At 44.8% G+C, this 27,518-nt stretch overlaps 1 protein-coding gene across 3 annotated transcripts in view; it reads right to left on the bottom strand.

Annotated features, from left to right (window-relative positions):
• Positions 1-26,358, bottom strand: part of srcin1a (SRC kinase signaling inhibitor 1a) — a 40,007-nt gene extending 13,649 nt beyond the window's left edge. The window contains exons 1-11 of one of the 3 annotated variants that reach the window (XM_062407618.1): positions 25,855-26,358; positions 20,579-20,605; positions 13,261-13,456; positions 11,616-11,911; positions 9,136-9,959; positions 8,707-8,808; positions 8,183-8,310; positions 5,246-5,406; positions 1,826-2,001; positions 808-938; positions 351-498 (exon numbers count right to left, since the gene is read on the bottom strand). In XM_062407618.1, the coding sequence (XP_062263602.1) occupies positions 351-498; positions 808-938; positions 1,826-2,001; positions 5,246-5,406; positions 8,183-8,310; positions 8,707-8,808; positions 9,136-9,959; positions 11,616-11,911; positions 13,261-13,456; positions 20,579-20,605; positions 25,855-26,184 (2,519 nt within the window). In that variant the 5' untranslated portion in view covers positions 26,185-26,358. Of the gene's footprint in view, positions 1-350; positions 499-807; positions 939-1,825; positions 2,002-5,245; positions 5,407-8,182; positions 8,311-8,706; positions 8,809-9,135; positions 9,960-11,615; positions 11,912-13,260; positions 13,457-20,578; positions 20,606-24,566; positions 25,480-25,854 lie in introns of those variants that run through there. The other 2 variants (XM_062407620.1, XM_062407619.1) reach the window with 2 other exon arrangements.
• Between the last annotated feature and the right edge of the window lie 1,160 nt (positions 26,359-27,518).

Genomic DNA, 27,518 nt, shown 5'->3' with positions numbered 1-27,518 from the left:
TCGGTTTAGAGCTTTGGCTGGGAAAGAATCAAAACGTCATAGTGGAAATCTTTGATCCGAATCAAAAACGGCATCTAAGCGTTCACCTTGGACAAAAATCTGTCTGTCCACCTGTGATATGAAAATCCATGATTTTTTGCTGACTCACATGTAAAGAGGCGAAAACGTTATCATGTATCTTTGGCCACTAGGGATCTCTCAGTCAAAACAAAATGTAGGTCTCTTCATTTGAAGACATTTTTGTGAAAAATTTAAAAACTCTATGGACAGTTCAGTATTCAACACACACACACACACACTCTCTTTAATGGGATGCAAAGGTAAAACAGGTGCTGATGAAGTGTTCATACTTGCGCATGGTGGCGAGGGTGTCGGTTACGCTCTTGCAGCGTTTTAACAGGGCGTCCAGTCTGTGCGGCTCCTCTTTCAGGAATTTGACGGCCTCCACTTCTACCCTGAGCACCACACGCATCTTACTCTGCAGGCCCGGGAACTGATCTGCAAGAGGAAGCGTGTAAAATGACAAATTCTGCTTGTCAAAGCCAATGAAAGCATTTTAATGTAGTCACAAGCCCAAAACCAGTTTGGGGGCACTGTAAATGGCCTGGGAGTTCATTAAGACAGCGAACAAACCGAGCAATCTGAGACTAAATGTTTGACAGACTGACAGTGGGTGACTGAATGATAATCAGGGCCTTGGTGACTAATTAGTGGATTATTCCAAACTGTCTGCCTGAGTAAAGGACTGGTGTTTTGTTTTGTTTTTCTCCCCGAGCACAGAATGTAAAATGCGCCGACGTGACTCACTTTTCAGTTCTGTGAGCGTCTCTCCCAGTTTCCTCAGAAGGGTGGCCTTCTCCTCCAGCTCCTGCACTGTCACAAGCTTGTGGTTGACGGATGACTCCTTCTGGATCTCCTCCACCGACTTCTCCAGGTCGCTGGGATGGAACAGACAGAAGGCTGAACACCAGGGATGCTTTATTACATTACTCATTATTCATCTCAGAATTTGGGCTCGGGCGGAACTCCTGCCAATAAACTGTGCCTCGTTCAACTGGCAGCTAGATTAACAGCTGAACTGGAGGAGTACAGACTGGTGTTTCAAAGTTTCATGCAACAACTGAGATAAAATGCGGGGGGAAAAAAAAACGAATATTGAGTGTGTCTGCTCTGTTCGGACTTGAAGTTAAATAAATCTGCCTGGAGTTATGTGTGAAATCAAAGCTATATGTATAATTAACCAAAAATAAATTGGCCATTAGCCCGACTGAATAACCGACGCTGATTAGCAGGGATCATCCGACAGAGCAACCAATTAGTCTGTGATCAAAATGCAGCTCGGAGGGAGATTCGGGGACGATTTGAGACGCTCACGGTCAGATCCAGGAATCATTACTGCGGCGAGCATTTCCACATATGAGTCGGCGGGCACGTTATCTGATTATTCAATCTCAAGGTAGCTCTCTGCTCTGAGTTTGCAGTGCCTTCAATTAGTTGCTGGACCATCTCATATTTTCCGATCTTAATAAGCATCTTGCTCTATGCCGGGCTTAATTACATTTCATCCTACCGTTGCATCACCCTGTAAGTCGTCTCATTATAAAACAGATATGAACGTTGTCATGTTTAAAGCAATTATTCAATACATGATCAAATCTCATCTGAAACCATATAACTGTCAGATTTTATATTAAACACCGAACCTGAGATCCCCCTGTGGTTTGGCAGAACAACTGAAGACATATTTTCTTTTCGTAACTACAATTTTGATTTAAAAGAAAAATTGTCATGAGATGTCTTCTGATCGTTTTTTTCTGTTACTGACTGGAGCTGCTGAATGATGAGCTCCTCCTCGTTCAGGTACTTGAGTCTCTCCTCCTCCACCAGGAGGCGCTGTCTCTGCAGAGGATCCTCCTGTTTTCTTAAGGCGTCAGCAACGCGCACATTCAGCTCCGCTTCTGTCCGCTTCAGCAGAGTTTTCACCGAAGCCTGGTTCTCCACCTGCACACACACGCACGATCACACATAAATTCAAACATTACAGGTAACTTTAATATTTGTTGGGTCATCAGCAGGGGGCGCTATAGACTCCAAGTACATTACCACCAACAAGGAGGTAATGGTTTAATCTGCTTGGAGGGGTGGGGCATGCACCAGGGAAGATCAGTTTACATTTTGGTGTAGATCCAGATCAGGGGGGGGACCCAGGATTTTCTATTTATAATGTATTTAACATAGCGAGATATGGAGATTCTACAAACTTTAGTTGATTTCATGGATCTTGATGAAATAAAAATCAGGCTCATCTAGGGGGGGTGATATTCATGAATGTGTGCAATCTGGTGCAGCTCCAAATAAAAACGTGGATCTAGTGAATTCAAATGTGGTTTCATAAAGGGACTAGTGGGCCTTGGCGGCGGTATGTGCTCCACTGAGGGCCATTCTAGTTTGGAAATGACTTGTATCACCGTTAGCCTCAGTGGCCTCGAGGAGAAAAGCTTGTTGCTGCCATCTCAGCATAACAACGGGACAAGAGGCTTTACAAAACACACCTCAGTGATTCACCCCGACTGCACATTTTATTCTGCCTCATCCTTGAGAGGGCAAACTGAGGCCTCATGCCATCGCTGCTTCGTGCGACTGCAGCCATTGCTCGGGACTTAACCCTTCCTACTGATCGCCTTGTTCTCGCAGGCACTAAAGCAGGTGGTTAACTCTGGGGTTGCGTTTGTAAATGTGAACGGTGCATATAGTATTTCCCTTCACAAAGAAAGCCGGGACGCCTCGAGGTGAATGAAGGCTGCTCCGTGACAGCAGCACCGAGCATAACCCCAGCTCGGCGCTCTGTGTTATGAATGGAATACTCTACACGACGAGTGGATGTAATACAACTCCCAAAGATGAAAGCAACTGGTAAGCAAGAAAAATTAATAATTGATCCGCCTCATGTTCCAGGAAGTGAGGCACGACAACAATATTGCTTACATTGAAAATTACCCTCGCATCACACTGCTGGTGGTGAAGCCGGGGTTACAATATGATATCGTACAAATGATTTATTTAAAAATAGAAAGAAATAGATAGAATTCAAACAAAATCTGGATGGAATTAGTGTCCCTCTCTCAGGTGCCTGTTTCTCCCGCACCTTTCCTCTGTATAATTCAGTAGCTGCATGCAAAATTGAAGGCGCTGGCCACCGTCACAGTGCGGCTCCGGGTGCAGAGGTCACAGCAGGGAGGGCTCTGTGGGTGCGGCAACACGTCGGCTCTCACCGCCTAGCCGGTCCGAGAGGCCCCTGTGACTGCTGTCATGGAACAAAATAACAGCACGGCACACCGATGATCTGTCACTGCTGCTGTTACTCTGCCTTTTTTTTTCTACCCCCCCCCCCCCCCCCCTCCCCTCCTGCGGGATGCACTGAATCCTCTCCCGTGCCTCTGAAAGCATTTAGCTCCACATCTCTCCCCGACTCCTCCTCCGGTAACCATGGCACTGCTTGCATCACGGATAAATGGAATAAATGAGCACCTCCTCGCCGCTTCATTTTTTTCTGTGACTGCTTGTGGCTTTTCATCTGTTTCCACATCCTTCGTGACATTCTGTATTTCTGTAGAATGCTACACGTTGCAAACCAAGCTTTTATCTTTGTATTTCATTATTAATCCCCACAAGGTTCAATGCCCTCAATGTGTCAGGCGGCGCAGAGATGTCAACCCGCAGGTGTTATTTACTGTAGGTGCCGTATTTGATGTAAAGATCAAAAGATGCTGCTCCCGCATGTATGTGTGCGCGTTGCAACACTGGACAGTGTGTACCTGTGGAAACTAAGAAATCTCGTAGACTGATTTAGCTTTGGATCAATCTGTGGACAAAATGCATGATCTTCTGTAGTGAGTTAGGAGGGACCCTGAAAAAACACATTCTTATGTTGTGTTCATACAAGATTCCAAACTCTAAGGCTCATGCAATCTTGATTCACAGAAAACGTATGAAATCCCATGAACACACAAATGCTGTTTGAATAATCCACCGTACCAGCTGTAAACACGCTTCGCAGGCAGCAGGTCTTTTGGTAAAAAAGTACCTGATGACAACTGCACACACGTCTGTGGATTGTTAAGCAAGGGGGAAGAGATGTTGCTGTTGTTTTTAGTTATGACATCCGCCAAGGAGATTATGTTTTCATCAGTGTTTATTTGTACTGGGTTGTAGGATTACGCTACTGAACTAACTGCTGAACTGATGTCCATGAAACTTAGTGGAAGGATGTGGTAGGCGTTGGGGAAGAAGCCATTCAATTTGGGTGCGGATCCAGAACAGGGGGCAGATCCAGCTTTTTTCCCCCCACTTCCTTTAAAGTCCTGAGATTCTTTTCCCCCATTTCCCCTGATTTCTCTGAGAATAATTCATGGATCGTGATGAAAAAAAAAAAAAATCTGGCATGTTTAGGGGACTACCATTTATGATTAGTGCAGATCCAAATGAAAATCCAGATCTAATGAATTTAAATGTGCTTTCATGAGGGGACTGCTGAGCCTTCGCAGAGGGACACGCTCTACTGAGTGCCATTTAAGTTTTATATATTTTTTATTTTTATATATATATATTTTTCTCGATTTTGAGCACCTCAGATGAAATTCTAATTGCTTATATTTGATTGGGGTGGAGGCAGGAAGGCAGATTATCGGCCTTATGCACCGAGACACTGACAGTATTCCCCAGTCAAGAATAAACATATGGAAAGAGAACACACAGGATGAATGAACATGTGACTACGCTTTTACATTTAACATGCATGATAATCATCCTTTACTTGTTATATCTGTTATGTTCTGCTGCTCATACTATGATATCTGCTTTGAATTGAGATTCTGCCTTTTTAACTGTATATAAATTGTGAAAAATGGCTTAGTACATTTAATCTATACTCGAGTCGCTGTCCAGACCAGAATTCAAATACAAACTAAATAATAAAAGCAATCCTAGCATGACCTCTGTGTTCAAAAATCTCTGTTTGCCCCAGCGTTTATAAAAGCCGACCTTTGATTTTAAAACTGTATTAGAAGAGGTTTAACTATTTGCATGGCAGGGGAAAGGAGATTAATTATTAGGAATATTTCCAAGTATCTCCATGGCTAGACAATGGTAATGGTGAATAATTCAATGATTTGTCCTCAAATGGGAGTGCACACTCTTAAAGAAACATCAGTCAAATGTTGTTTCTGTCACAGTGGGCGGCATGTACCTGTGTCTTGCGCAGCTGGCCGAGCTGTTTGCGCAGGTCGCTGGCGTTCTGCTGCAGGCCGTGCAGGTGGAGCTGCATCTGCAAGCGGCCGACGCTGTTCACCTGGGTTGAGATGGAGGGTGGCGGCGGCATCAGAGCAAGCGGTCCCGATGGTGTGTGAGCTGCAAAATCACAGAGTAGGACACGGTGGGTCACCGGGAGGTCGTCGGGGAAACAAATTGGTTCGTTTGCGGGGCTGCGCTCCGGGGAGATTTGCAATCAGCCCGCTTGACACGCAGCGCAAACGACAACACACACACACAGAGTACACGCCCAGAGAAATGTACAAAAACTGGAAATTTGGGCGCACACAGGCAAATACAGTGTGGGTGCGTGAAAGCAACGGAAGCACCATACTCACAAAACTTGAATAGCTTACCAGGAAAAACATGAGCTCATGCTATTAGTAACCTATATACAAGTGCAATTCTTCTATTCAAAAGTGACACACAGGGGGATAACCATGCTCTTATCAAGGCTTTGTGAGTATGGCCTTTGACTCCCAAGCTATTCTCACACACACACTCTCACAAACACACATCAATACCGAAGTGCTCGCCCTGAGACAAAAACAACCCTCAAAGGAAAAACCAAGTAGGAGTTCAAACAGTCGAGAGAACGAGGTAGGGGGCCGGGCTCTGTGAAAACCAACCGGGAGGGGAACGTGAGGAAAGACACCGGCAGCTACCCAGAAACACCACACACCCATACACAGGGCAGGGAGATGTCTGATAGGAGAAACCAACAAAAAAGGAGTGATAAGAGAAAGAGATGGCAACTACCTTTCTTCTTCAGCCGTCCAGCTGGAATATAGAGAGAACGAGCCCGTTATCGAGAAATTAATGAGAGAGTGAGAAAGAGGGAGAGACAAAAAAGGGAAGAGGAAAGTCTTAAAAGTTCATATTTATAGAGCGGTGATCCTGGAGAGCGTCTTTATTGACTGCAGCAGAGAAATTACTCTGATGACGGCTTAAGCCTATTTGGCATTGGATCAATTTTGTTAAAAATAACTGTTTCCTTGCACAGGCAGTGTGAAGGTCTGGCCTCAGCGAAGGTTTGTTAGCACCAGACATACAGTCGGCTAATCTGAACACAGGGTAGAAGAGAGGAAAACAGAAACAGGGATGTAGGGAATGATAAAGCAATGAAATTAGGGGTTGAAAAATTATTCCGTCTGTATTTTAAATATGCTATCCAGAGACATGTTTGTTTTGTAAGTTAAATGACACGTTTTATAAGAATAACATCCGAGTCACAAGAGTCAAAAGGGAAACCTTTCAACTCCTTTTACGCGATCCGTCTTACATCCTCGCCAAGGAGGTGAAGTTTACACTCCTCTGCTTTGTTTGTTTAACACCTTTAACAGTGTGTTCACTGAGCTTTGCCAACATTTCACTTTTGTATTTGTGCTGAGTAAAAGTTCTTCTCCACCAAATAAAAAATGACATTAACACAAATGTCTTCATATTAGACCTAGTGAGATAATACTCACAAGCCTTTTCTAGGCAATGGCCTGTATCTTTAGAAAATTTCAATAAAGGGGATTCAACCGGCCGTCACTTGGTTGTTATCTGCATCATTTAGAATGAACCTCCTCAACTTGAATGGAGAAAAGACAAAGTGAAACAGAGGCAGAAAAAATAGAGAATAAGAAATGAATGAAGATGTTCAATTCTTTGGTCTGCGTTTAAGGACGATTTCACACCTGAGCCGTTCGGTTCAATTGGTTTGAGCTGGTGGGATAGCTGTCAATCACACGACGGTCTGTCTGGCTGGGCTTCTCTGCACTTTGGCTCTTTATTAAATCCTTTCAAAATAACCTGATCCTACTGGAGCTGCGACTATTAAGTCAATCGACTGGGAATTAATCAGCTTCCATTTACTTTTCATCACTTTTTAGGCCCTGCGTGGTTTGACAACCCCCCCCCCCCCTATATATCAGAGCTGCTGTCCCCCCTATGACCAAAAACGCTGCCTGAGACCCTCGAGCAAATGTCTGTATGTCTGTTATCTTTCCCTAAGTCTCGGCTAAAAAAACAAAGGTGACTGTGCTTTTATGCTAGAATTGATTCTGATACTTTTACTTGGTTGTATTTATTTTCTGGCGGTTATGATGATTCATTTCAGTTATTTCAATGTGTTTTATTTATTCAGTCATTTTTTTCTCCTATTTCTTTCATTGTTGTGCTGTTTCCTGTTCAGCAATTTGTAAATTTGTTTAAAAAACTACTATATGATAGAGTTATGATTATCAGTTATTGTATTCTTTTCATGCATGAAATCTTGGAGTTGTGGTAAAATATATCCAATGATAAAAATGTTGGTTCGTTTCAGTCCTAGATCCCACAGCGACCCCCCCCCCCCACCCATTCCCGTTGTACTGCATTAGAATCAACGTCATCTATTCATCTTGTCTCAACCCATTTGACATTATAATCTAATGACACTAATAATGCTTATCTAATTTCTTTGTTAGCTTTCAGTGACACTGGACAGTCTTAATATACACATAAGCATTATTAATTTGCTGCGTGACTTGCTGTCACTCACCAGAATCCGATTTCCCTACTTGCAGCGCTGATGATGCAGTCTAAACTGACCAATCAGTGAGCTCCCTGTCAGTCTGTATTACATTATCATTACAGCTATTAGCTAAAAGTCAGTGTGAACCTGAACTGGAACAATTATCTCTTAATTCACTTCCACTGTGACACTGCTCTCAAGTTTAATTCAGTCTTAAATGCAGGAGATCACCGTTGCTGGTTCCATCTATTCATCGCCCTTTGTACATATCTGTTCATTGTCAGTTGGAAAAAGAAATAGTTCAGTGAAGGGATTGACAGAAACAGTGTTAGGACCGGTATGGTGCACGGGTCTGGATCACGCTGCTGTACTCACTTCCAGTGGCGGAGCCGTCGCTGTTGGTTTCGGTCTTCTCGCTGGAAGAAAAAGGTAATGGCCGTGAGAACTCCGTCCCTTGGTCCGGAGGGCAGCCCGCCATCATGCAGAGACGCAGCAGGCCGCATCTGAGGATCAACGGCCACAGGGCAAGGCAATTACGGTGCTAACGCTAACAGCACGACGACTGGATGCTATCAGACTGATCACATTAACAAGTTAGTTCTTGTTAATGAGCCCCTATTGTGTTCATGTGGGCCATGATACCGGTGTTCAGTTTAAATAAAGGAAATCAGCTGTCTCACATATATCAATAGATAAATCAATAGTGCCCGTGCACTGCAGTTAATGTTCAGTGCTCTGAACTTGTTGTGCTCATACAAAGTAATGTACCACTTCACTGCTATGGAACTGCTAATGGCTCGGAGAATAGCGAGCTGCTGTTCCTGTCATGCCTATGTGTCTGAGCCGACGGCGTGTCTGTGAGTTTTGGAGGGTCAATGGGCTGTAATGGAGAGTCTTACGTGCTGTCACTGTCTGGTGCTCTGGTCAGCACACTCTGGACCAGGCCGGTCAGGCTGGCTATCTGCTTCTCCATGGCCTCCATACGCTCCAGACGATGATCCCTACGAGAGAAAAAGGGACAACTGTACAACAACGTAATGCACAAATGAAGACGTAACTAAAAACTTGGATTAGATGAAAAACAAACTATCGTCTTTGTGGCGTCATCTCCTTGGCATTTGGAAATATATAACATCAAATGTTTCCAACACAGCTCTGCCCATTTAATACTTTAGAACATAGACTTAACACAAATATAATATGTGAAATAGTTTTGATTTTAGAGGCCAGTATTGTGTAGGACTCCATAACTCAGGGGAGGATTCTCAAAATCCTCCTTAAACAGCACAACGTCCCTCACGGAACTCACCACACAGACTAAAACTGACCTGCTAATGTCTGCGTCTTGTCCAGACAACGAGGAACCGAAACCCGGCGTGGCCCTGCCGCCCTCTCCAGGCCCGGCTGTCAGGCACAGAGGCTCTGAGCCGGAGCTGGGCCTCGACTTTGGGCTATCCACAAACACGGAGGAAGAGGTTGAGTCCTTGCGAAACGACTGCCTGACAGGTGAGGCTCTGCTGGGCGAGCCGGAGTACGATTCCCTTTCCCTCAGCTGCATGTCAGGGATCTTCTGTGGCGATGAGGGCGGCATGCGAAAGCCCATCCCCAGAGTGGCTGAGGAGTATGTGTCGGAATAGAGAGAACCACCAGGTTTGTAGAGGGAGTCGTCCATATCCCCCTGAAGACCTGCAGCTGAGTAGGTGCTGAGGGACCGCACAGAGCCACGGCGGTACAGGCCACTGGTAACAGGGAAGCTAAAGGGGTCTCCGATGGCAGCTAAAGACTGAGTGGAGGCGATGCTGAGGCGGCCCTCGTGCACCAAGCTGTAGGGATCTGCGTACAGCCCCTCACTCTTCATTAGTGCCATGTTTTTAGCAGAAACCTCCTCATCGGGCTTGACGTCACGGCGCTCCAGGATGGCGCTGGGGGAAGGAGACAGGCCTACATTGGCACCGTGGCCCGCTGAGGGATGGTGGGGGTGTCGGGCCTGTTCGTGCTGGGCATGGGACCCGGTGAAGGACGGAGGGCGGCCGCCGCTGTAGGAGAGGCGTGAGCGGGACGGAGAGCCAGAAGACGCTGAGGCCGAAGAGGAGGGGAGGGTGTTGATGCGTCGGGTTGGGGAGGAGTCGCGAGAGGAGTACACCATCTCCCTCTGAAAGGAACAAGCAGGGCTGAGAGTTACCATGGAGACTTGCACAAGAGTGTTCACCATTTGTCAGTTTGGCTCGAGCATGACTTTGATCTGACTGACACCGGACAGACTGTCAAAATCTACAGACGCCAACGGAAGAAGACACATTTTGCGAGAGACCAATTATTTATCCGATGGCATAATTAAGTCCATTAAACATTTAGACTTTAAAAAAAAAGAAAACTGTCAGGGCGAAAATAGAAACTTTTCAAAGATCAATACATACTTTTTTGTATTTTCAGCAGATTGATGACTTGCTTCTAACTCGGGCAAATATACTTAGGTCTACCATTTTCCATTTTTGTTTTATTTGTCTCTATCTGCCTGTCTTTGCACAGCAACATCATTAAATATGTCCTGATGCTTTTTTCAACCCGCCTCGCTTTTTCCTGCTCTGGACTTACGCCTGATGTGGTTTTTTATCATATCTGCTGCTTTTAAAATGCAAATTCTTCGCTTTCCCTCTCGTCACGTTACTCCTTTTGCTGCTTAACTCATGCCTGTTTTGTCTTCCTTTCATATTGTTCTCAGCATTCCAGCAAACCTTGACACGCCGTGTGTAACGCAGGACATATTGAAGCGTGACAAAAGAATTTGTGCACGTCTGCCCATGGATAAATTCATAAACATATATTCAAAGCTATAGGAGATGGCCTGATTTGCACTGTGCGGGCACAACTTAAACAAGCTAGGGAACAGATGACACGCAGCTTGAAACCGTGACTTGCTGCACAAGACAAAACGAGACACACAACAAGCTCAAAGAGTAGATTATTGGCAAGATGCTTGTTAAGATGGAGCCTGGGTTTGTCTCCAACAGTTGTAAAGAAGAGACAGATGTGCATCACATACTTAATGTGAAAGATGATAACTCAGGATTCTCAGTTTTACCCATAAAAGTGTTGCCTCAAAGCAGGCCTGTATGATTTCATGATTGCGTATTTTGAGGGTTAATCAATGAGTAGATGACAGTTTAAGGATATCTGTCAGCTGTGCCTTTATACAGAAGCACAAAAATGCATGTGAGCGTGCATAAACACACCAAACACACACACACACACATTAAACAGATGCATAATTGTTGTTTTCACTGCCTTTTTGCATCGTTAATAGCAGTTGTGTTCTCAGTACAGTGTGAATAGTACAGATGGAAAAGCAGGGTTTTGTATGAAATAAGAAAATAAATTAAAAAAGATTTCCCTCCGGCTTCCTTGATCTTCACTGGAGCAGAAATGGCTTCGGATGTTGAAATATGCTCATTTCACAGAGGAACATTGTTCTCTGGCATGTGCGCAGCAACAGATGGGCTACTTAAAGATAAGAAAAATACATTTCCAGGAGGAATGCCAGTTCAATTAGGAACCCATATACACAGAAGCAGCCTGTCAAAGTTACCACTGGAACATACAAAAAAAAACAAACACTATTACCTTTCCAAAGAAGTGCAATGCTCCTTTTTATCGTTGAGGCAGAATATTACCATTACTGGAGTTCTCACTGACATATTGTTAACCATAAAGAGATGCAGGAGATTATATTGTATTTTTTCTCTTCAACAACCCAGCACTTTTGCCACCAGTCTCCCCTCTCCCCCCCCCCCAACCCCCTCCTCCTCACCCTCAGATCTCCATTGGCCAGGTGCGCCGCGGCGGGGTAGGAGGCGTAGATGGGCTCTTTGCGGTAAATCTTGATGATGCTGCGGTCCTGGATGTCCCGCACGTCCTCCAGCTCGTAGAAGACGTTGCGCGCCTCGTCCTTGATCAGGATGGCCGTGTTGGGGGACTTCAGCATGCCCGCGGTCAGCTTCTGGGGGAACATGTGGACGATGAGGGCGTGCAGCGTGTCCAGGCTGCTCAGCTCGTGGGTGATGTGCACGCGGCGCGTCTCGTCCCCGTACTGCAGGAACAGCACGCCTAAGTGGGAGTGACAGAGAGGAGACGGCGGGTCAGACAGTGATGTCTTTTCCGATATATCTAGAAAAAGCAATTCTGTCATAGCATGTGTTGAGATTCTGCAAGTTACGTCGTGATCCAAAATGTTCTGCCTCTTGGTATATGAGTTCAAGACAATGATTTGTATCATCAGGTGAATATTCACTGACACTGTAAACATCGGGTCTCTTTTTTCTGAATGTGGAAACTGGGTGAGAATTAAAAAAACTGGTAAGGTACCAGGATTCACAGTTTGAGGCAGGTTACACTTTTTGTTCTACTTTTTGAAATAAAACTTTCTAATATTCAAATAGAAACAGCGAGTCCTAAGCAGCCGTACTTCATTGAAAATGGTTCTGCAACCCTTGGTTTTATAGGAAAAGACGAGTCTGACGCCTGACTAACCTGCAAATTCATCTTCATACACCGTGGGACAAACAAAAAGAACAAACAAGGCAAAAGAAAAGACCAGTGATTAAAAGTCAAGCAAAATAAGAGAGAGTTTCTGCAGACGAGTTAGGGGAGAGAAGAAAACAAAGACAGGTAGTTAGTATATAGAGACATGGAGTGGAGGCTCTGCTCTTCTTCCTCTGCCTGAACTCCTCGGTCTGAACATCCCTCATCAGTCACTGCCGCTTTACGGCCACTTCTTTATTCATCTCACCCTGTCTGATATACCACAGCACCTTGGTCTTTATGAGTCTGGACTGCCTCACGCTAATCCTCTCTACTCTCCGAAGGCCCTCATGTAGTTAACCTGTTCCTGAGTCTGTTGTTTACACGTGAACATATATTCACTCTGTTTGTGATCAATGCAGATGAGCAGTGATGCTGTCAAATATTTGCGCTGAATAATCCAACATCTGCCTAATCTTATCTGTCTGTGTGCTGTTATTACTGTTTTGTAAAGCACTGTAACAGAATATTATTAATAATATTCTTAAAAATAAGCAGTCAGTAAAATAACTACCTGAATAATATAGTATAGGCTATGCTGTAATAATCCCTAGAGAAATATTGAAAACTTTGCAGCTCACACACCTGCACAGGCTTCATTTAGAAAAAGGTGTTCTGGTCTGAATGAAATGGGAATCCTGTCTGAATTTGTTATACTTGGTGTTCTGTAGAGTGAGGACTGACTTCTCTCCAGCAGTGATACTAAACCTATGCTGCTACACTAAATGAAGTGAGAGTATAACTTCCTTGCGTTCCCTGTAAGCACAGCGGTTCACATCCCCAGCTAGAGGGAGTGAAGAGACAGCCTCAAATCTGCTTCCTTGTTCGACCAGCATGTTGTGACAGAACCGGCCAGCAGCTCCTCAGATCTTAACCTGGAGATCGCAGCTTATTCTGGCTGGCAGAGCGGGACAGCGGCAGGCTCTGGCGGAAACGGTTCATCCGGTTGAACCCGACGGGGATGTCGGCCTCCGACATGGTCTCCAAGGATTCGGCGGAGGCGAAGGAGAGCTTGGCGGCCTGGTCGGCGAGCCCAGACTGGGTAGACTGGGAATGCCGGGGACTGCGGCTCTGCGGGAGAAGACACACGGAGACGCACCATCATCCACTGAGAGGTGAAATCAAGGCGGAGAGAACGGATTGGACGGGGCCGATGGAGTAACACCAACCGGAAAAGAGACAGTGAACACACAATGAGACTCCACACAATGAACCACGTAAAGAGATTAACGACACCTCGACAATAGTCTAGCAACCAGTCATTCTCTAAGAATTACCAGCGTCACAGTATCTGCCTTCAGTTGAATGCTGCAGGAGAATAGCACAATATAGTTGTACTCAAATGGCACAGCCCTCCAGGGCATCAGCTTTCATGACTCACCTACAGTGGGGTGAGGAGCACAATTAAGCTGGAAACTGCGCTCAGGCTTAGCATAAGTTAAGACACCGCACACCTCCCACATGCCCCCGTCCAAACTCATGTCCCTGTGCAGCTACCAACTTTAAACGATGCTTGTGGGGTGGGAGGAGACGCTCATGCAAATCCTGGTCTGTCACTGCTGGTTTATCCCGCTGGCCTGTGCCCAGGCGTCTCTCACTGAAAGACTTTTAGTGCAGCTGGAGCTGAGCTCGCTGAACTGGCTCCCTGATCCCACCACTGCTGTGGCATCTCCTCCAGCTCAGAGGCTTCTGTAATGAGCTCCCAGAATGCTGTCTGCTGATTGTTTGGATGGCAGACACATCCTCAGCCGTAGTACAGTAGCTGTGGCTCCCTCCTCTCCCTTTGCACCACCAACAGTTATTTTTTTGCTCTTTTCAAGGATGTCCTTCTCTCCCTTCCCCTGCATGACTCAAAGCACAGCATGGATACACAGTGACTTCCAGTAATGTGGTGCTTCATTAACGTGACTGACTCACAGCAGCGAGCTGTTTGACTTCATTCATAAACACACAACACTAAAACAGAACACACTCCCTGATCTACTTCTAATGTGTTAGTTGGGTAATAACCCAGGAGGCCATGCAGTAAACTGGGACTACAGGAGATAGCTTTTGCCTTTTTTTTTTATTTTATTTATCAACCAATTAATCAATATAATGTTAAAAAAGAAGTTCAACAGTTTTCGCATTTAAAATTTGTTCTGGCCGAAGGGTATTTTGGTAGCTTTGTTTCAAATCAGATAAACACTACAAATGCTGTGGTAGCATACAGCTCTGTGCTGTGTATCAAGCACTGTGGCCCAGACTGAAATATCACAACCACGTCTGGATAGCCATGACATTTTGTAGAGAAATGCATGGTCCAATTTGTCCAAAACTAAAAAAATCTAAATAAATAAATTCATAATATATATAATATTCCAGCCATGCACTCTTGTAGTTCATGTTTCAATCGTGTAACTCATGTATCAACGAGCTAAATGATGAATGTTCCTGATTAAACATTACTCAACTACTTAATCAATTAATTTTTGCCGCATTACAGTCAACAGTAACCAAAAGACCAACACATGACTGCTATCGAATCAGCAGCTTTACTACTGCTTGTGTGATCATGAGGGGAAATAATAAACCCCCAGCTCTGACAACTGGAAAAACCCTCTTTTCATACTATACACAAATATCCGAGCAGTCACACTAACAGGCCCTGAACGGCCATGGCCATGTTCAGTGATAGTGGTTGCTGTCGGAGCACACAGAGGCACGGTGATCCTGACAGATAACACCCACCCCGTTCTGTAATAGGGTCATTTATCTGAAGTGTGACCGCACTGAACAACAAGTCAACAGCACCGCAGCGGAGCAGCACGTACTGCATTGTGTCATATTCTGGGAAGCTGCAGGAAGATATGAAGGATGTTTTGGGCAAATTCTGTGTGAAAAATATACATATACAGTATTAAGTAGGACCTGTGTTCAACAACGTTATTTGTTTGGAATCCAGTGGTTTAGTTTCAGCTCAGAAAAGTGACTTCATATTTAAAGGAATAATTTGACACCAGCAGCTGGTTAGATTCGCTGAGCACTTAAGACTGGAAACATATTGAAACAGAGAGCCTCTGTGAGAGGGTAACAAAAATTTCGTAGCTTCATAGATCCAGGAAGTAACCCAAGATCTGTATGACCATAAATTAAGCCAAAGTGCCTCGATCGCCCACTAGTGGCTAGCTGCAGTATAGGTCATAGCCTCCTCCTTGTGAATGAATAGGATGTTTCCAGTCTTTGTGCTAAGCTAAGCTAAGTTTGCCATGGATAGCCTCATATTTCACATTAAAAAAAAGTATCTCCCAAAACTCAAATATCTAGATATTTTACGAGATAACATTTTCATAATGAGAATTAAAAGGTGTGAAACTTTAAAAGTTTTGATATGGCAATTGACTCTTGAAATTAACAAATCTATTCACAGCTTGGAACGGAACAGGAGCTGTAACACAACCAGTCTGAGCCCAACCCAATTACTCAAATGTATTTGGCATAGTCAACGACGACCGTCAAATATTTTCTTTATGAAACTTGTCAGAGAAAAAAAACACAACTCATTTCATTCTCTTCAGTCACTCAACTTAGTTGGAGCATCCTATGAAAAGGAAAATGGAACTGAGAATATGGTGCTGCATGACAGAGCTCGCTTCTCACAATGTCAGATCTTTTTATTTCTTAAGTAGTGGAAAAAGAAGCAGGAAAAAAGATGTGTGGGGGGAAAAGTGACTGAATAACAATAACTGCTATGATAAAACCCTGACGTGTGAATGTTTGTGAGCTCACTGAAGCTATTATGCTCTTAGTCAGCTTGCCTTGTTACAGCCGGAACCAAACACCAACTCACTTATTGGTGGCTTAAGTGACCAAACCGAAGATGTGTCCCTGCAGAAGTTTTGCATTGTAAATATATGTGAATACACCATCTGGTCATGCATCAGGCCCTGCGAGACAAGCAAGTGTTGTACATGGTGGTGTTCACAGATTCCTCTCGAGGGAAACTGGTTCTACCTCCCTCTGATTTTACACTTCAATCTTTCCCCTCCACCTGCCGCCCTCCCTCCACCTCAACCTTTACTTTGAGAGCGATCCAGACTTTTTCAACAACACTCAATTACTGTTGAGAACTCTACACTTTTATAAAGGCATGGCGGAACAGAAGGGAATAGGATGATCTTACACAGAGCATGAGCGAATGGAGAGGAAAGCGGGGCGCGGCGGCCTGACAACAGACCTCAGGCTACAAACTCAATACAAACTCCCACCATATATGTTCTTGTTTGGTGTGTTTGTACACACAAGCATGGGTGCATACACACAAACACACACACACACACGCACACACACACACAAACTGTTCTGTTTAAGGTCAAGGAAGTAATGCTAAAACTGTATGTTTTTATTGTCTGGGGGTGGAAATCTCATCAAACTCCACTTCAGTGTAGTCTAACTTAGTCTGCAGACATATTAACTTCCTATATTTGCTTGTGTTTTTCAGCTCGATTTCAACATAGGGAGTACTAATAAAAAACTACACTCAAGATAACAGCAGAAAGAATACTGTAACGAGACAGTATGGTTCATCAAATCTGCCAGACAGGTTGTTTGATGTAATTTAATAAGGAGCCAATGAACTGCCTGTCAAACAATTGGATTAAAATGTAGAGTTATAAATTGTGGCTGTCTTGCAATTTCTGTCATGACTGCTTTGACAATATCATTTCATAAGATATAGTCAACTAAAAATAGTTTTTGGCTAACATTGTATAGGACATGAGGAGTCTTACTTTCTACTAACTTTCTGTTCAAAGTAAATGACACAGTAAATGCTGCCCTGCTCTCTCTTGACTGTATAATCGGATCAATGTTCCATGTTTACATTCAGCGTGAGCACCTCTGTTGCGGCTGATTCATTGATCCAGCATGACCATGAGAGTCAGAGGTTTTCAACCAGATACAAAAACAGATTGAAATCTGTTGTGAGTTAACACAACTTAACATAAATCATGGATTGTACATAAAAATAGACGTAGTAGAGTCCTGGTCCGGAAAGTTAAGCCAATGCGACATTGCCTGAAACCTCTTTTGAATGACCAGCAGTGGGCGACTTAACTGGAAACAAAAATAAGTCAGATCCTAGAGAAGTCAAAGAGAAAATGACCCCAAAAGGTCTTGTACATACAAGTGAGCAAATATGGATGAATTATACTGCTAAATCAAACAAAAGCGTCTGTAACTATCACAGTTCGGTAAATCTTAAAGTCCAGAGGTTGGCCCATCACATGATTGTTGGGCATATGCTGTACTTTCTAATCGCTTGCTGGTCGCTGCGAGGCTTTTCTTTCAAAACGTGTCCCTGAGTGCCGTTATTCCTCCTCTTAAGTGATGTGAAATGTCAAACCCAGCTTGAAATGCGTAAAGTGACCAAGAAGTCTATGGCTCCAGGGTTTAAAATTGGGACAGGTGTTAAATGGTTAAATTCACAATCCTCACACCTCATCTGCATCTCTTCCTTTGTCTTTCCTTCAGCTCTATCTGTCATTTCTCTTCCTGGTTATATCTTTCTTTTCCTCAAAAGCTTGTGTCTGTCTTGGCCTCCAGTCGTCTGTCATCCTCCCCTCACTTCTTATCCCCTGTCACTCATTCGTCCTCTCCCACAGCTCCCAAAGCTTGCATCCAATTCTCTCTGAGCTGATTTATGTCATCGTGTGAGCTCCAGCGGCAGAGGCCAAAGCCGCATCCAGGTAACTCGCTTGTGCTGTTGCATTCAAGCATTTTTAGTCTGCATTTCCTCCCTCTCTATTTGACAAAATAGTAAGAGAGAAGCTCCCTGGATCAATCCATCCCTCACGTCCATTTGTCTCTACTTGCTCTCCCCTCCACTATCATTATTTTCTCTATTTCCCTCAACTCTCAGGCCAATCATCGGCCGGGACTTGCAACAGCCTCAACCCCCAGCACTCCTCGAATCCTGTTTCTTTGTAATACCGGGAGTCATCAATGCATGGAACAAATTGCCTAGCCAAATTGCTGCGAATTGTGTGTCGAGGCAGTCGCTGTGCTCAGAAGTAGAGGGAGCAAAATGGCGCGCGCTTACTGCGGGCAGATGATGGCTGAGATTGCTGCCATGTGTCTCTTTAGAGAACAGAAAAACACGACACACAAAGAAATGACAAGAACAGATTTTTAGATACATTTAACTGTGTGTAGTTTCACGCCTAACACCTATAATTGCTGTCAATAAAGTCTTTATTTACCACAATAGTATCTGATAAGATGTTTACTTCTTCGGATTCAGTCGGAATTAAAGGTGCTAGGATGAGAGAGTAGGATGTGACCTTCGGAGGCTTTCAGAGGAGGATGAGAGGTCACCATTAAAGGGTATCAACATATTACATCTTCGGTAAGAGGGCTTTATATCTGTATAGTTGCTTTAAGCATTTTGGTTGTTTTACTCATTTTTTAAATAATTTTTTATTGATTTTTCTCCATGGTCCAAATAACAATGAAAACAATCTCACAGGACTTATAGTGAAAGCTAAGGCCTCGTCTCCACTACTGCGGATGCTTTTAGGGACAGATATTTTCCATCACAACCTTTGTTTTGCAATATATCTCCATCCAGATAAGATCAGAAAAACAGAAGCCAAAACAAGCATCAAGGCCAAACAGTGCAAACTTGTAATTAGACCTAGCATTGCAAACTAAAAACAAAAACGTATTTATATTATAAAATTGGTGGTCCTACGGTTGTAATGTTTCTAATTCAACATTCTCATCTTTTTAAAAACTTGTCTTGCTGCAGTCAGACAGAAAGGGTGATTCTTCCCCTCCTGTATGTCATAAATAAGTCGACAACTAGAAGGTTTTTCTGATTTGTTTGGCTCTACATTTGATTACCACTGCAGCATCTTGTGATGAGATAGAAATTCGAACTTCTGCTGTGTGGTGATAAAGCTACCACACAGCTACTGTTAATAATTGTATTTCTAAGCAATTTGAAATCATCGTTCTCTGTTTCGAGCCTCTAAATTGAGAAGATTTGCTGTTTTTCTCTACATATGTAATATTGTAAACTGAATCGTTGGTGGCTTTTGGCTGTTTGTCGGGCAAGAACCAGACATTAAGATATGAAATAACCTGCAGGCTAAAAAAAAGCAGTTCATATGTTCAATCTTTTGTAGGTTCTTTGTTAAAACACTGTCTTTAAAGCTTCATTCTACACTCTCAAATAGTCACTACTTTTTGCAGCCCACCTGAAAGCCCTGCGGAGTTGAAAATGGTTTGGTTGTGTAATAGATTTACGTGACAGACGAGGCTCTAAATTCCATTTCATATCACTCCGGTTTGAGGTTAAAGTACTTGTGGGAGCGAGCGATGAATTGCTTAGCCTTCCCCATGGGTCAGGGCATATGGCTATTGATATCGGTAACATTTCCACCCTGTCCAAATGATATTGTGAGCATGAGATTTAGGGAAGACTACGCCACAGATAAGCCAGAGGCTCTTTCCTCTCTCTCTCTCTCTCTCTCTCTCTCTCTCTCTCTCTCTCTCTCTCTCTCTCTCTCTCTCTCTCTCTCTCTCTCTCTCTCTCTCTCTCTCTCTCTCTCTCTCTCTCTCTCTCTCTCTCTCTCTCTCTCTCTCTCTCTCTCTCTCTCTCTCTCTCTCTCTCTCTCTCTCTCTCTTTCTCTCACACAGACACACAGACACACACATAGACACACACACAGACAAAATGTATACCAGTTGACAAACAGACTAAACTCAGATTGCAAATACAGAAGAAGAGATATAAACTTTCAGTGCACCTCGAATCGGGCATTTTAGAGACAACCTATTTTTCCCCTCGACAGTCTGTGGATAGAACCTATTCAGCAGCTCTAGCCATGGCTCAAGTATTTCTGCACGTCAAAGCTTTGTCTCAATACTGCCTCAGTGACACGTCTGATTCCTTCATGTCTCAGGGAGTCTGAGTAATATATCTGCAAGGTCACGTGACTTCTCGAGCCACTAATGCTAGCTGACGGAGGTATCATAAATCCTAAGAGAGTCGTCTTCTGCTGCAGATTAAATGGAGCTGGAGGAGTTTAAGCTGTCGCCACCCATGACACCTCATGCCGCCGCAACCCGACACACACCACAGTGTCACACACAGACAGACACACAGAGGACAGGAAGAAAGACAAACACACGGGGACACACAGCACTGACCTTAAAGCTCCAGTAGTTGGGCTGTTGCTGTGGAGATTCATGAAGGACAAAAAGGGGGAGACGGAAACAGACAGAAAAGAGAAGAGTTAGATATTTAAGTCTCCAAAAAAGGCTTTATTTAGTTTTCAGCTAAAAATAAAGAATTCAAAAACATGCATTGAATAAGCTGGACTGAAGAAGAGGTAGAAGCTGACTGCAGATGCTGGACCTAGAAAACCAATGAATCCGCCACAATAAAGCAATTAACATGCTTCTTCTCTTACGAACCATTTATAAAACTCATTCATTCCGCTGACAGCTAATTTATGCTCAATGTTAGATACGTTCATCAACACTGACAAAGCCTTCTCTCCGCATACAAGCGAAACAGCAAGGCCACCAGAAATCATGTAGAGTTCACCCAATAGTTCAAGCGAGTTGACTGTCGGACACGTGGAAAAGACATTTCAACAGATTTTGTGAGTTGGTCAGAAACTACCGAGCAAAGGGACAAACAGCTGCTTTTGCTTCTTTCTTGAGAAGTTGACACCACAACCTCCTCCACCATCGTTGGTCGGAAACTCTCGACTCTGCGCTGCCAACGTAAATGTCGTTACTTTGTTTAGTCACATGGACACACAGCCACTTTATCACAACCTCCTCCACTTTTAGTACCGCCAGAAATCGTCTGGGGCAGTATAGCCAAGAGTTTAGGGGAGACAATTATAGGACATGAGGAGGAGATTTCCTGGCAGTAATGGCAGAACTATTTTAACTCGAGTGACTTTTCGAGTAAGTAAGAAACTCTCGACTCTGCACTGCCCTCCGTTGGACATATTGCTTAACGACCATAACAACGCGAAGGATGCCTGGAAGTATTTGGGTAGTGACAGATACACATATCTTGTCATATGTAAACACAGCATATATGAGCCTTAACTCAGCTTTCTAAACTACGACCATAATCAACGGCGTTAATGCCGTTGCTGGCTGTGTTTTACAGGCATCAGGTTGCGACACAACTGAAACAAAACTGCACTGTTGGCTGTAGCTGGAGAAGGGGAGGAAAGGAAAAGTGTTAAACCGAATTAAACGGCAGCCCACTCTGTTGTTGCAACATTTGCCTCTCTCCCAGGCTTCTCCACCACAGCCGTCTCCTCCTCGCTCTCCTGTCTCTTTCACTCTGGATTTACCTGCCGTGCTCTTTTTTCGTCTCAACCTCGCCTGCTTATTTCCAGCAGCACATGCCGTATATCTCATCTGTCCAGTTGCCCTTCCTCCTGCCATGTATGAAAAGGTGCCCGCATGTTGGCTGTGGCCTCAGACAGGAAGTGAGCTTTCCATTAAAACCTAATTCCTCACAGGCCAAACCAGGCCAAGCCACTGATTTCCTCACCCAGGAATTCCTCAAAATGACATGGACATTTTTTTTTAAAGAGAGATTGGGCAGAGTTCATGAATTTTAATTCTAATCCAAACTCTTATTCTAGTTTTTATTCTTATCTGCAGGCAATTTTCAGTCCATTCAGCTGTGGCTGTGCCGCACCCGCATTAGTTTCCTGTCGCAGAGATAAAAAAAAGAAGTGATGGGTAGGTTTTGATTTATGATAGCTGATCGTTTTTCATTATGGGCCTTCCATTTTAATACTGTCTCAACAAAAGCAAAGATTATTTCAGTGAACACAAGCATCAGAGGCGGCATTCTCTGTGATTGGTTCCCTGTCGTAATCTAATCTTTCACCTAATGTTCCTTAATTTAGTCCTGAGCCCATTCTTTCACTTTCTCTCAATACATGTGTACGCCGTATTCAACATTTTTAATAATAATAGTCCTAGAAGGCTATGCATAAAACACTGACTCTTGTTCGACTGGTCGACTCATTGGTCCATTGCTCTCCTCTGTCAGCGGTTGGACAATCGTCGCTGTTAAAATCCACAAGGAGGAATTCGACAGCTCAAAACCTTTCCAGGAATAATCCATTATTTTCAACAGCAAGAGGCACGGACAACCTGTGTGTTTTCAAAGCTTTGAACTCACCGAACATCGACTTCAAACGAAGTGACACCATGTCAAAGAGGTCATTGGTTGTGGCTACATTTGGTTCCAATGAATGGCCAAAAAAGTCGGGGGGAGACTTTTCATACTGCAGCTTGCAAAACAGAGCTCAACACGCAACCACGCACGTAAGTTAGAAATGATGAGTTGACTTCTTGTCTGTGTCAGGATGTTCCATCAACGATGTGTTGGCCTGGGTTTGGATATAAATAATTAGGTTGGATAATCTGATTTATTTATTATTTATTGATGTTTGGGATTCGGGTCTGGGTCTCAATAATTCTACTGAACCAACAAATGTCTCCTCCTGATTCTGAAGAGAGCATCTGTCCTCTAGCCAGTTGCTCTGTATGTATTTTTTAACTCCCAGTCATTTGTCATACATCTCCAATGTCTGAAGAACTAAATGCTCCATTATGCGTTGAAAAAAAAAACCTTATCTGTCTTATCAGAAAAAGGCATTAAGCAATAACCCTTAAACAACGGTGCTTTTCCGGACAGTGAGAGATCTGAGACTATAAAACATTCACGAGTACACTGAGGGGAAGTGGTCAAAAAGCTGCTTCTCTTTCAGACTCTGGGGGGAGAGGCCGTGGGTAAACTAGGTCACTGTCAGGCCTGAGATAAAACATGAGGTCTCTCCACTTCGGATTCGTTCCGGCCTCGGCTTACCTCATCGCGTGTCAGTCACTCATTCACCGCAGCCCCCCCGATCTGTTCAGCCCGACGGCGGCTAAGGGGCACCACTGGGGCGTCATAAATAATCGCTCAGACAATGTTAATGATTTCACTGTTCCCACAAACCTAAATGACTCTGAGGGCTGTAATGGTGCAGAAGTGATTTGTGGTGTCGAGTGTCCGTCGCCGCCAGTGTTTCTCTGTTTGGTTGCTGTAAACGAGGCTCGCCCGCAGCTCTGCAGGTAAAGTAAACACACTCATTCTAACGCCTTGTGTTGCTGTAACCGTTGCCCCGCCGAGGGAGGCGGACACACTGAGCTTGGACTTTGAGTTGGAAAACACTTGCTCTGGGAGGGAGCGAGAGCCAACTGGAGAGAGAGGGGAGATTTCATTCCCCTGTAACGTTTATCCATCCTGGCAAACATCGCTGCAATTATAGCATGTCTTCTGCGTGGAAATTATAATTATATCCTGTCGGTCGTTATCACACTAATCCCTGGGGACGCGTGATGCTCTTGACTGAGGCTCCGCTGCTCGGCTCTAATGTATATCTTGCCATTTTTAACCTGCCGTTGAAATAAATATGCCACCAGTCCCGGGGAGTCAGATTAAACTGGGGGGGGGGGGGCAAACAAGTCCCTAACTAAGTATAGACGCCCCTGTATAGATTTACACAGAGGCATGTGTGTTTGTATGTTTGCCACAGAAGGATGTAGCCTCACAGAGTGGAGCACTGCATTACCTGACCAGCATGTAAAGCAGACTACACCACCCCTCCTCCACAACCCCCGTCTCTCTGTCTCTCTCTCTCTCTCTCTCTCTCTCTCTCTCTCTCTCTCTCTCTCTCTCTCTCTCTCTCTCTCTCTCATGTCGTCATCCCCTCTGCACCCCCGCCCCCCTCCTCCATCCTCCACACTCCGCCGGTCCAGTTTGGTGTCTCAACGTTACCGCAGCCTTTGTCTCAAAAAAGGAGAAAACAGCCACCCTGGGGTCTGCACAGTGAGCAGAGGCTCGTGAGCTCCTGGCAGTGTCGTCCACTCAGCCATCGTCTCGACCGGGGCTTCTGCGTCTCCTGAGCGTATGCACGCCGTCACCACAACAACCACAACAAACACAAGAGGCGTGGAATCGAATCCCAACCTGCAGATCGTTATCCCCCTCCCCTCACACACACACACACTCACACTCACACACATACTCTCACACACACACATACACACACACACACACACACACACATACTACAACAGTCTACGGCTTCCAGTCCTGTCTCACCTGCAGTGCACCTGTGCCTGTCCACCACTCATCCAGTCATCACAGGCTGTCCGTCAGGTGCAGAAACTCCTCATCGCGTTTTTGCCCGTCTCTCCCTCCCTCGGCTTCTCTCACCCTCCCTCCCTTTACCTCAGTCAATCTCCCTCCCTCTCTCCCTCTCTCTCTCTCTCTCTCTCCAGTAGCACATGCGGCGGAAACTCTTTATTTAATTCATTACAACACCAGCCGATTAACTCCTTCGCAGATGGGTGCCTGGCTCCTGCTGGTGCTGGCTAATTGAGCAGCGGACTGTTTGACTGGCTGCTCTGCTCCTCTACAGCTCCTCCTCCCCCCCCGTCCCTCCGTGCTCGCCGTCCACGCTCTGCACATCCACGGGATGACAGGGTTCCTGGGCTTCTCCTGCTTCCTCCTCCCCCCGTGCGGCGAAAATGCCCTGTCACCTTTAGGCTCTCACTATTCCAGCTGCTGCTGCTGTTTTTTTTTTTTTTTTTTATACTATCTTTCCTTCAACTCGTTATTCCTCTCTGCTCTCTGTCTTCATTATTGTACAATTCCTCCGTCTCCACACACCCTGACCTTTGCAATGCGATATCCCCTCTTGCCATATATGGGATAGGTTGCCACGGCAACTACGGACTCCACCTGTCTTTCACCCACCCTCTGTCTCTCTCTCTCTCTCTCTCTCCTTCTCTCATTCATTCCCTCTCTCTCTACTACCTTTCCTTCTCTCTCACGTCACCCATATGCGTTTTTCTGTCACGTCATTACATTGAATTTACCCTATTAAATACACACAACAGCAGTGCTCACACACTGAGAACGAATGTGTGTACAGAACAGTATGTTCAGAGTGTGTGTGTGTGTGTTCTTGTACAGCTATCTTTGTGAGGAGCATTTTGAGCCTACAACCTACGGAGTGAGGACGTTTTGGTAAAGTGTGGACAATTTGGCCAGTGCGCACTTTGTGACCCACATTTAATGGACTGTTCTGGGGTAAAGTCTTGGTTTTGGTTGGGTAAGGGTTAGGGCTCCCTCACTGTGTTGCCAAGTTAGTGCGTATGCCATGTTGCCATCACAGAGTGGGAGCCGATAAAAGTCACTTGAGTGAGGGTTTTTTGACCTGTGGAAAATGTCTATTAAAGAGCCAGCATAGTGGGGAGAAATCTCAATAAACACAAAAGTAAATGAATGAACATTCATTTCACAATGACCTAATATTTACCTCATGTAGGCAAACACAAATTTGCTTAGCAGTGACAAATCCTCATGAGGGGGATGGACTGCTTACCTGCTCACGTGCCGCGCGCTCCGACGACGTGCCCCTCATGCTGGCGTGGGAGGGTGATGGCGAGGGCGGGTTGTGGTGCGGGCTGTGGTGCGGATGCTGCAGCTGCTGCTGCTGCTGCTGGTACTTGCTCTTCAGGTGGTCCATGAAGGCGTCCCTCTTGCGCTCCATGTCGGCCTTGTGCAGGTTGGTCAGGGCCTCCAGGCTCTGGGCCGCGCTGACGGTGTGCCGGTGCTCCGACGTGTGCACCAGGCCCACATTGGAGAAGCGCCGGGTGCTGTTCCCCAGCGTCCGGTACTCCCGCGGATATTCCAAGTCATCTGTCGAGATCATGTGACTGCCACCACGCTCGGGGTCTGAAGTGACAAGGACAGAAGACAAGAAGGGGGGATAAGGGAAAGAAAGGATGGTAGGGAGGAAAGAAGGAAGGGAGGGGTAGAGTGGCGAGAAGGAAGTCAATCGCCACCCACACAAGCATGCAGAAAGAGTTCAGGGTGGAGACATGGGTACAGACACACCAGGCAGGCACACACAGGTGGAAACAAATGAAGCAGAAGGAGAGAGGAGAGCAGAAGGAGAGAGGGAACAGTAAGGCGCAGAAGAGACAGGAAAGAGGAGAGAGACAGAGAGAGAACATGGGATGGGATGTTAGACTATTTGCCAGCAGGATGGAGCGTTTCCCTGCAAAGTTATTGATTCAAGTTCTAGGGAGAAAAATGAGAAAAGTGAAATGCTTCTGCAATAGATCAGAGGAAGAGGCTCAAACTGAATCTGTTTTGCTGGATATTCCTTTGTGATATGCCTGCTTGTCATTCTAAGTGGCTTTTATTGCTTTCCGAGGAAACGAAATACTGAAAATTGAGCAGCTGAAAGTCAGGTGGGAACAATATGGAGCACCTCTTTCATTTCTGCCCTCGTTCTCTCGCACACTCACTCCCGTCCTTCCAGCTGAGATTGTCCTCCGTCCGCCGACACCGTTTTTTCTTTTACATATTCTCACTGACTCTCGTCTATGGAGGTGAAAGATTCTGCTGTCCGTTTCTAAGGAGAGGCATCAATCTGACAGACCCTGGCCCTTTTTGTCAGTGCTGCACCTGTCAACACAGCCTGAAGTGGAGAGCACGCAGGAAAATAAAGGGGGAGACAGCCAGGGACGAGACAGTATGGTTACACACAAAAAAATATGAGACTGGAGACAAAAAAAAATTAAATAAACGAATGGATGTAAAGTGTTTTAAAAGAGCAGGGAGCCATTCGCCCGTGAGTTACCTTGCTTAGGATAACAGGCCCTGGCGTTGGCTAGAAGAGAAACATGCCAAGGGTTAATTTGTGTGTTTGTGCACAGACGTGGGAGCAAACACACCAGAACATTGTCACATGACATCAGAAAAGTACTATGTTGAAATCATAGCACTTTCTCTGAATAACAATTAGTCAATGCATTATATATGCATTATAATGTATTCATAAGGGTTGGAGGGATGGTTGGCTATGAATGCTAATAGTGGCACAATAACCTGAGGAATGGCAGATGATTATTATCATGCATTTTTACACAGGGAATGCTTCCTAAAATCAGAACAACATTTAATCATCATCTCCTAATCGACCACAGACTTAAATGCAGGTAGAAAAAAAATAATCAATTGAGAGATTTAACACTGAAA

Source organism: Platichthys flesus, chromosome 16, assembly GCF_949316205.1.
Source record: "Platichthys flesus chromosome 16, fPlaFle2.1, whole genome shotgun sequence".
In the NCBI taxonomy this organism is placed as follows: domain Eukaryota; kingdom Metazoa; phylum Chordata; class Actinopteri; order Pleuronectiformes; family Pleuronectidae; genus Platichthys; species Platichthys flesus.
Note: the sequence above shows the minus strand (reverse complement) of the source record. Positions and strands in the feature narration are given on the sequence as shown.